The 14,117-nt window shown below is 37.8% G+C and overlaps 1 protein-coding gene across 1 annotated transcript in view; it reads right to left on the minus strand.

Moving 5' to 3' along the window:
• HCN1 (hyperpolarization activated cyclic nucleotide gated potassium channel 1) overlaps positions 1 to 14,117 on the minus strand; it is a 219,261-nt gene that overhangs the window by 184,301 nt on the left and 20,843 nt on the right. The window contains exon 2 of the mRNA XM_054178730.1: positions 10,927 to 11,350. Coding sequence (XP_054034705.1) covers positions 10,927 to 11,350 — 424 coding nt within the window. The remainder of the gene's footprint in view (positions 1 to 10,926; positions 11,351 to 14,117) is intronic.

The raw sequence follows: 14,117 nt of genomic DNA on the forward strand, positions 1-14,117 counted from the left end.
ATTACCTCAAGCCTAAACTTCCCCTGGTGCAGCCTGAGTCTGTGTCCTCTTGCTCTGTCTTCCATCTCTTCTACAGGCAGCCCAATTGTAAAAAGCCCACAGTACTGGCAAAGATTACAGCAGTTGTATCAGAATTAGCCATCCAACCACTTTCTGTTTTTTACAGATGGTTTCATCCATGCATATACAGAGAGTATATACATGTGCTACAGAGGGCTCTGATGTCACAGCTGCAAAGTAGGCTCTCCAATGTCACACACCATTTTGTCACACAACATGAAGATTGAAATTACATGAAATACACTGCAAGGCAGCTGTTCCTGTAAGATCAATAACGAGTTGCAACCTTTCCTGGAAAGGTAGTGCAACTACACAGCACTGTACCAAGGTAAGTATATGTACAATCGTGCTTGTTGCTGCTGGTTCTAAAATCAGAGAAGATAGGGGTAAAAGGTAACTTTAAAAAAGGTTACTCAATGAGGAAAACAGCGTTAGTCTAGACATATGGAAGTCTATGGCAAAGCACATGCCTGAGCTAAGATGCAAATGGTGAGTAATAGAGCACAATCCCAGTGTAGTAAAATGAGGGGAACTTCAATTGCATCCTTCATTCCTGCTCAGAATACAAGGCCTACAGCAAGGAGTACAGCTCTGACAATCTCTGAATTAGGTTATTTTGCTGCTCTTTTCAGGACACAACTATATTTAAAGCATACATTGTGCATGTGGGATAATGTCATGGCTACTTGGAATAAACTCATTACAAATAGTTCATTAAATGTGACTTGCAGCTAGAAGAGACATTTCTATATTGCCATCTCAGTGCCTCAGCCCTTTCTAAATAGGTTTATATGGTTGCCATTAAACTCCCTAACTGGTTAATTCAGAACATTTAATCCTTAAAAAGTAGAGTCTTATTCATAATTAACTATGACACCACTATTCCACTGTCCTCAAAGGAAGCCGTAACAACAGCAACCTATTTAAACAAGTATTTCAAGGATTAGAAGATAGTCAAATTTCCTCAAAATCATAATACAATCCTCAAATCCATTGATGTGCAGTGAATTTGGTATAATTTCAGTCCTGCTCTTACTCAATAAAATGCCCAGATTGTCTAAGGAACATGGAAGACTGGAAGAACAAATAAAGGCAACAGTGCATGGATGTTCTACCCAGCACAGCCCCGCACAAGTTCTCCAGTTGTTTCCCTTTTCTATCTCTCAGACCTTTCTGCGATAACTGAGGTGAAAATGCCATAAAATTCACTAGCACCCTGTTCTCCACATCAGAAAACAAGAGAATACAGCAGTAGGGTTGGGAGATTTTTATTCAAAAAGCTGTTTGTAGCAACTGACATCCTTCTTCTTAAAGTAGCATATAGAAACATAAAAACTGGAAATACAATTAATTATCTTTCCACCTTTTAATACACTATTACTTAAATTAAAACCATAATGTCCCTTTTACCCAAGTGTTAGGAAAAGATTACATTGCTCATATCAATCTTCTACTCACTTCTCTGATTATTTTTTTTTCCCTATATAACTTATTCAGCTTTCAGTTAGTAATGATACCCTCTAAGGACATCTTGTTGATTTCTATAATAAATAAATAAATGATGTGTTAAATATTATTAAATTAAAAGTCTCTCATTTCAACTGATAACTGCGTATAGTTTACCACACAGACTTGTAACCCAGCTTCAAATTTGTCTTCTAAAAAGGTATTTTAAAAGTAAGTCTATTGAAGGCAACATAAAATGGCTGTAATATGTTCTTAATCTCTGAAGACTTTCTCTAGCAGCTACATAAAGAGAATATCAAGACAAATTAAAATCTGTGCACATAACTAAATTATTTTTTCAACTTAAGTCTTTGTATCTGAAGGTCTATTGGTATGCAAATAAACAGAGGCAAAGGATCTTAACAAGGCATTCGTGACAAGTTGAGAATATCTTTTAGTTTAATTAATGTTACTGAGTAATTTAGACGTGTAAACAGTCATTCTGAACTAGCCACTATTAACACAAAGTTGAAAATGCAGAGACACCTGAATAGATTTTGTTCAGCCTGAACAGAATAGACCCTAAAATTGTCATTCTTGTTAATATATATTAGCAAAACAAAGAAAATTCAAATTCACCAGTTGCCCTTCTGTCTCTCGTCTACAGGAACCAAAGGCAGCTTGTAACGTGTGTTCACTGTGCAGTATCATAGTGTCTGAATGCCAAACTATAATCCAGACCTGTGGCTAACCAAACAGCTCTTTGGCCATCACCACCTTCTCTTCAGATGCAGGGAGGAACAGAATGATGTGGTATGGAACCAACAGTTCTCTCTTACAAGAGGACTGAACACCCCTGACCTCCCTACCTTGCCTGGCATGGGGTGTTTCCATCACATCATCACCCTGTGGAAGCTCAGTGAGCCCTCTGCTTGTGTTAAAAGAAGAGCAAGAGGCGCCTTTTTTTCCCAACACTGCAGCCAGGACTAATGTGTGCAACCTCCAGCAAGTGCAAAATAAGAAATTATGTCCAGAATGGCTTTAAAATTAATGAGCAACAAATTAGACTTAAAAAAACCCTGTACACTTCAGCATCAAAGATGGGATGACACAACTCATGGTGGAATACTGGAATGGGTCCATTCCAGTGGGCAAGGGAGGTGGTTGAGGCTCCACAGGGCTCTGGGAAACCTGACCTAGTTGAGGATGCTCCTGCTTACTACAGAAGGAGTTGAACTGGATGACCTTTGGAGATCCCTTCCAACCCAGACCATTCAGTGGACCCAGGTGAACCTCATGAGGTTCAACAAGAGCAAGTGCAGGGTTCTACACCTGGGCTGGAACAACCCTCACTATCAATACGGACTGGGGCATAAGGTGATAGAAGGAAGCCCTGTGGAAAAGGACTTGGGGGAGCTGATGGATGAGAAGCTGGACATGAGCAAACAGTGTGTGCTTGCAGCCCAGAAGGCCAATCACATGTTGGGCTGCATCAAAAGATGCACTGCCAGCAGATTGAGTGAGATGATTCTGCCACTTTACTCTGCACTGGTGAGACTTCACCTGGAGTACTTCATCCAGGTCTAGAGCTCTCAATATAGGAAGGACATGGACCTGATGGAGCAGGTCCAGAGGAAGGCCACCAAAATGATCAGGGGGTTGAAGCACCTCTGCTATGAAGACAGGCTGAGGGAGCTGGGGTTGTCCAGCCTGAAAAAGAGGAGGCTCTGAGGAAGCCTAGTATCAGCCTTCCAGTACCTGAAAAGAGCCTGCAAGACAGAGAGACTGTTTACAATGGCCTGTAGTGATAGGATAAAGAGCAATGGATTTAAATTTGAGAAGAACTGATTTAGGCTGGATGTTAGGAACAGGTTATTTACCATGGGGGTAGTGGAACACTAGAACTGTTTACCCAGGGAGCTGGTTAGGGCCCCAACCCTGGACATATCCAAATGAGGCTTGACAGGGCCCTGGGCAGCCTGATCTAGTCAAGAATACCCCTGCTTACTGCAGAGAGGGTTGGACTACATGACCTTGAGTGGTCCCTTCCAACCCAGACCATTCTATGATTCCATGAATCTTGGTCATCTTCAAAACTGGTTGACTGGCATCACCTGCTAATACAGGAGCGAACCTACTTTCTTGGGTCTACAGCCAAGACTATCACTAACAAGCCTATTACCACAGAAGCCAGACAAAACTCATAAAAGTAGGAAAACATTATCTTCCAACATCTGAGTTTAGGTAAATTTATCTCAGAGTATGGTCTATATGGTTTATCTCCCAAGGAAAACATCATTGCCACACAATCACTGTCTTGGCAATAGGCACACGAGAAATACAGCTCAGTTTGCAGTCTTAAAAAGCCAGCAAAAAGATGAACTGAGAAACATTATACCTGTAACACTTCTTATTTACTCTGTTGGTGGCATGGATTATTATTTCTACCAAAGTGATTATGCATAGACCATAGAGCAGGAAATTAAAAACCAGAATTAAATTAAAAAAGAATGCTCACATTTCAATAACTGCCCACTCTACAAATGTGCTGTTCTTTTTCAGCAGCTAGTATTCTGTTATTAAGAGATCATAGATCATAATGCCTTTTAATTGTCTGTCAGTTATGTGTATTTTCCTACAGTTGTATAGAATTTAAAAAGTGAGACATAAAAACTTGAGAGTATGCTTCATCATCTGTGCTGGTGATAGTTCATGGATGTATGCTTTAGCTGCAATGACACCTAATTCTTTCAAGTGAATTATTTTCATTGATATAAATGAAAAAGCACTGGCACAATTGAGAACAAGTTACCCACCTAACATTACAATATGGATCATTCCATGTAAACAGAAAGGTTTACATGAAATAAGATCCATTATAAATTCCCATTTGGAATACTATCAATTCAGTAAAGATTGTATTAGCTGCCCAGTTTAGCAGAAGTCAGAAAAAAAGACTGTAAGGTACGTGACAGAGTTGAAAAATTTAATAGTACTGAGGCTTCCCTATCTATTTAATATGAGACTGATTTTGCTTTTATGAAATTCTGTGTGTGTGTGTGTGAAATGCTACATTTTGGATTTTAGGTATTTCTTATGTATCATCTATCTTTTCAGTTCTACCCACAGAAGAAAATTAGAATCATAGAATCAGTCAGGGTTGGAAAGGACCACAAGGATCATCTAATTCCAACCCCCCTGCCATGGGCAGGACACTAGATCAGGCTGGCCAGAGCCTCATCCAGCCTAGTCTTAAACATCTCCAGGGATGGGGCCTCAACCACCTCCCTGGACAACCCATTCCAGGGCTTCACCACTCTCAAGGTGAAGAACTTCCTCATGTCCAGTCCAAATCTCCCCACCTCCAGCTTCATTCCATTCCCCCTAGTCCTATCACTACCTGATATCCTGAGAAGTCCCTCCCAAAAATTAAATTTAGTAAACTAGAACTACACTATGAAGATGTAACACTGACAGTCTCAACAGTATCAAAGAAACTGCCCTTACACTCTGTAATTTTAAGTGGAGAAAGAAAAGGAGTAGTAGTCCAGGCTTTGGTTCTATAAGATCAGTCTGCAGAAATACTTTGCTCTCAACTGCTGTCATAGAGAAGAACTATCCATTAGCTAATCATAGAATCATTTCAGTGGAAAAGACCTCTAAGATCACAAAGTCCAACCACCAACTTAAGACCACCATGGCCTTTAGGCCATGTCCCAAAGTGTAATGTCTACACATTTTTTGAATGCCTCCTGGGATGGGGACTCAACCACCTCCCAGGGCAGCCTCCAGCAAAGTCTGACCACTCTCAGCAAAGAAATTCCTAATATCCAACCTAAACTTCTCCTGGTGTAACTTCAGGCCATTTCCTCTCCCTTTGTCATTTGATACCACCTCACTACAACCTCCTTTCAGGTAGTTAGAAAGAGCAAGAAGTTCTCCCCTCTGCCTCCTCTTCCCCAGGCTAAACAACCCCAGTTCCCTCAGCTGCTCCTCAAAAGACTTGTTCCCATACTGCAAATGAATTTGAGATGAACACCAGCACTGCAAGTCCTACCCAAAAATGAACTGACAGCCAGCACAATTTTCAGGCACAAAGGGAACACATCCTCCCTTCCGAAAGTGGACTGAGTAATGCTCTGCCCTTAGAGAGCTGAGAGCTCACCTCCCAGCATAGCTGTATTGAGCATGAAGCACTCAGATTTTGAAATTCAAATGCAAGCGCTAGCCTGTTGGGTTTTTTCCCTCTAGCTTAAGTAAGAGGTGGTGCCGGTCAGCAATTCAAGCACACATGACAACAGCTTCACCTGCCAGGGAAGACTACAGAGTAAGGAGGAAGCCCCAGACAAACCTCACAGGTATCTGAGATACAGCCCAGCACAAAATGGAGGTCAGCCGCGCAAGATGTAGGTATGCAAACAAGTGTCTGCACACTAAACAAAAGGAGTAATTCACTGTGGTTGGCATATACACCGAGTCCTGCCAGGCAACACTTCTTGAAAAAAATGTCAGAAAACAGTGACAAAAAACTGCCAGCCAGGTTGGGCTCTCAGTATTTCTCACCAATCCATACAATTCAACTGAAGCCACAAATTCCATGTGGGAGAACACAAATTCACTAGTTTATAGTCAGTTTTCCCAAAGAATGACGAACTTGTTTTTCTGTTTCCTTTCTATAGAAATTAGAAGGAAGTAACGATTTTCTTCCACTTCTACCTTCTTAATGGTCAGAAGGCAGAAGACATCAGTTCAGAGGCTTTGTTGCAGAATTCACAGATTTCATGGAAGTAAGAGGAGATGGACTCTCCTACATTTTCTATCAGAGTTACTTAACAATCTCCTTCCCTCTCTCCTTTGAGCTAGACAACCCATTTTTCCTTGATGTATCTGTAACAGGCAGTAAAAAAGTATGTCCTGCTTTAAGCCACTCAGCCTGAACTGTTATGTTTATTTGCATTTCACTAATTGACACAACTTTATGGGGCCTAGAAATACATTTTTAACTATCTCCTCGGAGGGTAAGAATTAAAACTGAACAAAGAGAAAGAAAAAAAAAATCATGTCACCTCCAATTTCCATAAGACTATTAACTTTTAAAAAATTAAACACCATTATTCACATGAAAACCCCATGTCTTGTAGACACATTTTTGTTAAAATACAATCAAATTAATAAATCGGTCAGTAAAGACAGGTGTTTTTATCCAATGCTCCCAAGTATCCACAGAACTCATCATCTCCTCCTTCCCACACAATTCTCCAGTCAGTGATCAAAGCCAGAGACAAAAACCCTTGACTTCTCACCTAGCTGAGAAAGAAAAAAAGTGGTTTGATTTACAGTAAAGGACAAAAGTCATCCGTATACCTACCACAGAAACAGCAGGCTACTGAAGTAAGAGTTGTCTTCTGCTGTACAGATAACACAAGTGTTCTTTTACAGTATTTTTATTTAGGCAACAATGACTCAACATCATAGACACACAATATGTATTTTTATATTGTTGGCAACAAGCAGAGTAACAAGGAGAGGACACCTAGTGGTGATCTGCGATAATTAGGGTTGGTAGCATGGAAGCAACAGATGAAATTGTTAATGCAGGACCTGATTTGACAAAGCTCTTAGACACTTACTTAATTTTAAGCACTTTAGTAAGACTTACCATTCAAGCAAGCTTGTATTTATGAGCTTTTCTGGATCAGAAATAAACCAGTAAAGAGTAGAATAAGACATGTCTGTGTGATATGCTTAGAAGCATGTTTCATTAAAAGCCTGAGCTCTAGCAACAGCTGGAACAGCTATCAACACTTACGCAGTTTCATCAGCCTTGAAAAGGGTTGGCAAATTGCAAACCATATTTCAGTACGAGTCAAACCAAAATAGAACATGGCTGCAACTCACAATTACTGCATATTTTATGCATTGGGTTGAGTAGAATCTGCTGCGGTTACAGTAGGTTATTTTTCACAAAGTAACCTTTATTGCACATCCTGCAGCAAGAATCCAGTCACTTTAAAATTCACTCTAATTCTAATGATCACACATCTCAGAGTGAAAAAGAGTTAGGGTCCCATTTTAGAAGTACCATTTATATTTAGTCCTACATCTGCTAGGTATTTTCCTGTGGTTAGAGTAGCTCATAAACTCCAGCTCTAAAGCCACTTTTGGAACACATTGCTATTTGAAAGAATCAGTGATTTTACATGATAGGCAAATGTAAAGTGTATAATTTGAGATGTAACAATGTATTTACTTCTAATTGGTAATACCTTGCATTTAAAATTTTTCAGTTACCTATGTGAATATTTAAGTAAGAATAACTTACAAGTTGCATGCAAACTATGTAAAATGTTCAGAAGTCTGCTTAGGCAATTTCATAAAACTAGCTAAAGTAAGTAAGAACTGGTCCAGTATGTCCCCTTTGGTATTTTTAGGAACCTGTGCTACAAGAGAAAAAAAAAATAATGCAAAAATATCCAAACTAACAAACCCATTGTCAGAAATTACTGCACACATTTCTGCATTCACCAATTTAAATAACAAACTTTTCTCATGCATGTTTTAGTGTAGGATTTTAAGTACATGATCTCTTTGTCAACGTGTGAGCTGTAAAGGACCAGAATATTCGATATTGTAGATAAAAAAAAAAAAAGGTTTAGAACAGTACGAATTTGCAAATTCACTGAATTCATTCCTGCAAATAAATGTCCTGTCCCTTTTCTGAAGTGTTTCTTCCCATTTCCACCGAGTCATTGATTTGGATAAGCTATTAATATCAGACTCATATGAATATATCTATTAGATTTAGTATCTTTATTTAGCTGATTTAAATAACGTAGAAATAAGTCATGAATAGGAACCATGTTTCAACAGTATCTTATAAAAACTATTTAAATTTTTGCCTACTCATCCTAAAGTTCAAGTTACTGACCATCTTAAGTCCACCTATGTGACACTAAAAAAAAGTAAAAGCTCAAGCAATTTCAACCTGACCTTTCTGTTGGAGGACATACAAATACGTCAGTGGGATAATAGCCTTATTACACAACTTGGTTTGTTCATCAATCAATTTTCCATGAAATATCCTCTTAGCAGGTTATGAAGAACAAGTTTGCTGGCTGTCCTCTCAATTTTTTTTTACATAATGTGCATTATTACGGATCCAAACACATCGTATTTTGGATTTGTCTGTGCAACATTTAAAACTAACATATCAGCTCACATGCAGAAAATACTAAATCCTTTTAACCACATACAAAGAAGCTCTAGTTCTTTGTCATAAACAGTTAGTAAGAGTTGCTTCCTGTTGTGTGTGTGCAAAGACAACACAGAAAGGATTAACAACAGCAGAAAAGGTCTACCCCTATGAAACCACCTTGCTTCCTGATTTAGCAAAGTTCATCCCTACCCATTTTTTTTTTGTTTAAAATATTACAGTGCTATAACATACAATTTTTCCAGAGTGGTAACGGATCACTGTGCAGAACAGACTACACCCAAAGTAATAATCAACTAATACAATAACAAAAGCCAAATAAGAATATCCAGGACTATATTCATTTCTGATAGCTGCAAAATTAAAAGAAGAAGGGAAAAAAAAAAAACCACCACTTTTTTTTCTTGCAGCTATTTCACTTTGGGATTTATCAGCACCTGATTCCGTTTACATATTTATCACTATTCCCACATGCTGTCACAGCCAACAGGAATCCTTCTCAAAAGCAGCCAACAAGCTTCTTCCTGCTTTATTGTAGGCTCAAGAAAAATAAAAATCTTCAGACCTTCTTTCACCTTCATGAATACAGCCAGGGAACACACACTATCATTGATCAAACACAAAATGATGGACTCTAATTGTCAAATAAGGTATCACAGAAGAAACAAGTTTTACTACTGTAATCAAAGCCAAAGATTAAATGGACCAAAGACCAGATACAGCTGCTGTGGATCACATCCTCTGGTCATTTCTAGTCCTACTATGCAGCCTATTCAACTATTTTTGGTTGAAAATATCTGATTTATCTTTGACAACAGACATAAAGGGAAAAAATAAAAGGTATTAATTTCTCTGCCTAGTAGGGGTTTATAGTGACAAGTTATTAACTCAAGCTGCCAGGAAATGTCATTGAACTGATTTCAGAAGGTTGTCTCTCTGTAAAGCACACAGGAGACAAAACGAAAGCTTTATGCTAAGAACTGCAAAATATGCTTCATCACTTGCCTCAGTTAAATTGAGTATAAAACTGCAGTGCTCTATTTCTGGGTCAAAAACATAGTTCTACTACATTACAGGGAGGCAGAAAGAAGAATTTGCAAAATACAGTCATCAAAAATAATGACCTCTTTCAGGAGCTTTCTGAAAAACAACCAAAAACATTTGATATTTAGAATTTTCCAGCATCGTGTCATTTTAAAATATAATCTAACTTTATTTGTAGGCTTGCTTTACACTTAGGTCTCTGTTAAAACAAAAAGTGAATACTCACTTTATCACTAGTGAGATAACCAGAAGGAAAAGCACCAGAAGTGGTAGCAAATCATCCTTCAATACTCATGTAATAAATCTTTGTCAAAGTAGGTAAATTAATTTATGCATTAATTTATTCCATTAAAATGCTTTGTGAAGTAATTCTTATTACACTTTCTCCAATGAAGCTGCAGAAAACAGCAGTTATTTTTCTCATGGTTTTAGCACTTCCTTTTAAAATACATTATGATATTTAGAACCACAGAAATGGGGAGAAAGGTATTCAACAACTGTATCATGGTGATACGCGCCAAAGCATTGATCACTTCCTAGTCATAAGCATGCCAAATTGGGGAACGCCATGATTTCCTGGAAATGTGACCATGACAAACTGGCATGCTACATAAGGTCATATCTGGAAAGAGTGGAGTTGACAGTTTAGAAGGCAGTGACTAAAATTTTGAAGTTCCTATTTTTTATGAAGATCAGTATCTGATAAATTCAGCCTTCAAACAATGAAAACTCTAGGAAATTGACTCTATTATAATTTAACTTCTCCCAAAACAGAAAAATATGAACATGTATTTGAAATTCTCTGTGATTACAAGAGTATTAACTTCATAACTTCAAGTGCTAGCACCAAACTCAAATGCAAATTTAGGTGGTCGCTAAAACGTCTAGTTTCCTGTATACGAGCCTATCCCTGCTTATTGCACTGATGGCCCCAAATATATTTTTGTCTGTTGTGTATCTCCCAGTTGTTAGGAGAGAGAAGATGGCTGCTCGGTGCTTGTTTGGTTTAGTTTCCTAAAAGGCTTTTGTATATTAAATACACTAATTGATAAGTAAAAATTCATTATTCAATTCTGGTTCTTGCGTAGCTCATCAGAGATCTGACTATTTACTTTTTTATTATAAGTTCTTAGTGAATGATATTCTGACTATACAAATCTTACCTCTTCCCACTGGTGTATGTATCGAATCAGTCTTGAAAGGCGTAATAAACGTAACAGGCTGAGGATTTTTGTAAATCTCACAATACGAAGCGCTCTTGCTGTCTTGTAAACCTCTGAATCCATTCCTTTTTCTACAATGAGAAAGATATAATCCACTGGTATTGATGAGATGAAGTCAACCACAAACCAGCTTTTTAAGTAATTCATCTTAATGATTTTAGGGTCCAGTATTATTTCAGAGCTGTCTTCATTTACAGTCCCAGTTCTAAAATTCATGATCAAGTCCAATAAAAAAACAGTGTCTGATGCCACATTGAAAATAATCCATGGTGTTGTTGTTTGTTCTGTGAAGAATGTGATTCCAACTGGTATAATAACAAGGTTTCCAACCATCATTATAAGCATGATTAAGTCCCAGTAAAACCTAAAAAAAAAGAACAAAAAAAAAGAAGAAAGTGGTATAATAACAAGGTTTCCAACCATCACTATAAGCATGATTAAGTCCCAGTTAAACCTAAAAAAATAAAAGAAAAAATAATGGAGAGGGGGGGAAAAAAAGGAGAAACAGAATGGTTTATGTAACGTGGTAAAGCAGAGTTAGAAAAGTGGTCTCTATATTGCCACCAACTTCACCTCAAGATAACTGAACATTTTTTTAATGTTAAGAATACTCTCATTGTTTTAACTCATTTAATACAGCCGCAGCTCTCTGCAGAGAAGAGAAAGTAATTAACAGATTTTGTTATGTGCTTTCCTTCTCAAGAATACTTATCTAGGATAAAGACAGCATTATGGCTCATCACTCCAAGGCATATTTGAAAGGTGTGCCTGTCTGGCACTCATCAGACTTTTCCAGACTCCTGTCAAAACCCATACACCTGTTACTTAGAATCTATATTCTATGTATATCTACTCCAATGAAAGATTTCGGGGGGATGGTAGTATATATCCGACAGATTTTAAGAACACTATGATAAATCCTAAATATTAATTTGTAAAGAAAAGTTATTCTTGTTCAAGAAAAGAACTGAAAGTGACCTTGAGAAAGTCTGAACCTAACACATGACCTCTTGTCCTGCTTGATAATCTGTTCAAAGAAACTTGATTTGGAGAGACACAGAAACCAGTCAATGACAGCTCTCCATGGGCTTACTACACTTTCTAGGAGACTAGAGGCGGCAACAGCTCCGCAACCATCTCTGTGGTGTGGACCTCCATTACAGCAAGGTGCTAGATGTTTGCCATGTAATGGGACATGCCACCAGCACACCATTCCAGTACTGACTTGCAGGCCACTTCCATCATACTAGAACCAGCCTTTCAGCATGCAACAAAGACCCTCATCTTGGTAAAGGTTCATGACAATCAACAATAATAGTTTAACAAAGCACTGCTTGATTTCAGATTGACCTTTATATTTCACCAGCACAGGAAGCAGTTATGCAATAAAGGCTAATCAGAGCTCCCAACAACCAGTGATCCAGACAACATAAAATAGAATACAGGACCAGGTGGTTTTTATTCTGCGGTAATCCATGGTTTAAAGGATTGTTACGTACTGTGATTATGCAAAACACACTGGAGTTCCTGATGCTGAATGTCACCAAAAGTGGTAGCATTAGGACCTCAACAATGAAGATTGAATGCTAAAGACTATGAGATTGTACCAGTTTTGTATTTTGATTTTAACCCATAATATAGTACCAGCTAATTAGTTAGCAAGAAAAACCCTCATTATATGATGATTTATTTTCATTTAGAAATAAATCAGACATTTTCTTTTAGGAAAATGTTTCCAGATGACATTCTGTTGACCATGTTAGACAGTATTTTTCTTTCAGGTGAGAAAAACTAAATGTAACTCTGTATTGCCCTTCTGTGACCTGTGCAGATGAAGTAATACAATGCGTTCCTTACCTACTGAAGCAGAACATCCTACTAGTCATGTAATCAAAAGCTAGCTGAAAAGCTTCACAAGACAGTGCAAGGAACAGCTCATTGTGACAGAGATAGCCCTTTGTTTCAAAATATTTTAAGCATTATTTATGCTTAAATGCATTTATGCACTAGTATGCTTATTAGTGAAGATGGTTATAAATTTAAAACATGATCTCAAGTTCCAGATTTATAAAAGGCATAAGTTGATAAAAACCAAGGAAGAGATAGGCCCACATTCCTGAAAAGAGGGGTGTAAGGGGGAAGGGGGGAGAGAAGCCTTAAGCACTACAGCAAACAGATACAGAACTTACTGATTCTAGCTCATTACAGCTACCGAGTTGTCACTAACTGAAGGTAAAGAGGTCACCACCACACCAAACTTTTCCTGAAACTTTAAAGCACCTTCAAGTATTAAAAAAAAATAAATATAAGGCATATTTTATCTAAATTGTAAATAATTATTTTATACAGAAATAAAAAGAGCATCATGATAATTATTACTTTAGTATTCTCAAATAAAACTGGCCCCCTTTCAGTGATCTTTTCACTCATAGTTTACTATTCTTTCAAAGCTTACAGTAATAGCACAGTGGTTTTTTACAGCTTTGGAACATGGTGCCAGAATTTTGGTGGTTTATTTATTGCTACAGGCTCTCCTGGACAGAATGAACAGCCTGTTCAAAATGAGAGCCTACCCAAGCAGCAATGAAAAACTACTTAGTATTAATTAATGTCTGCACTATGCTTAATAATGTAAGGCATCATGAATCCTAACAGACATTTTATCTTCCACTTTATATATACAAACCACAGTAAACTAAGTATTAAAAAAGGAAATTTCATATCTAACTTAGTTAATTTGCTGCATACAACTGTGTAAGATGTCACTCAGATTTGCTTTCTCCATTATTTTCTGGTTACTGCCCATTGAGATAGCAGTCCTAATTTCCTTGAAGCAGTGAGGTTTGGTATGATTACCCTTCTGGCACATCCAGATTGACCCAGCAGAAGTTGTCAGTGGTCTCACAAATCACGCAGCAGAATGAACAGCCTCTTTAAAGCACTGAGTGCTGTGACTTGAGGCTACACAGCAGACACAGCTTTGCTCAAGTCTTACAAGTTTCCAGAAAGATCAAAATATATCAGTAAATCCTGGTGAAATTCAGTCACAAATGCACATAAAATTCAGCCATATTATTAAGTGGAAGGCAAAAAGTGCTTGTAAAATATCTTTCAAACTAAACCTGATGCAT

The sequence above is a fragment of the Dryobates pubescens genome, chromosome Z (assembly GCF_014839835.1).
Source record: "Dryobates pubescens isolate bDryPub1 chromosome Z, bDryPub1.pri, whole genome shotgun sequence".
Classification (NCBI taxonomy): domain Eukaryota; kingdom Metazoa; phylum Chordata; class Aves; order Piciformes; family Picidae; genus Dryobates; species Dryobates pubescens.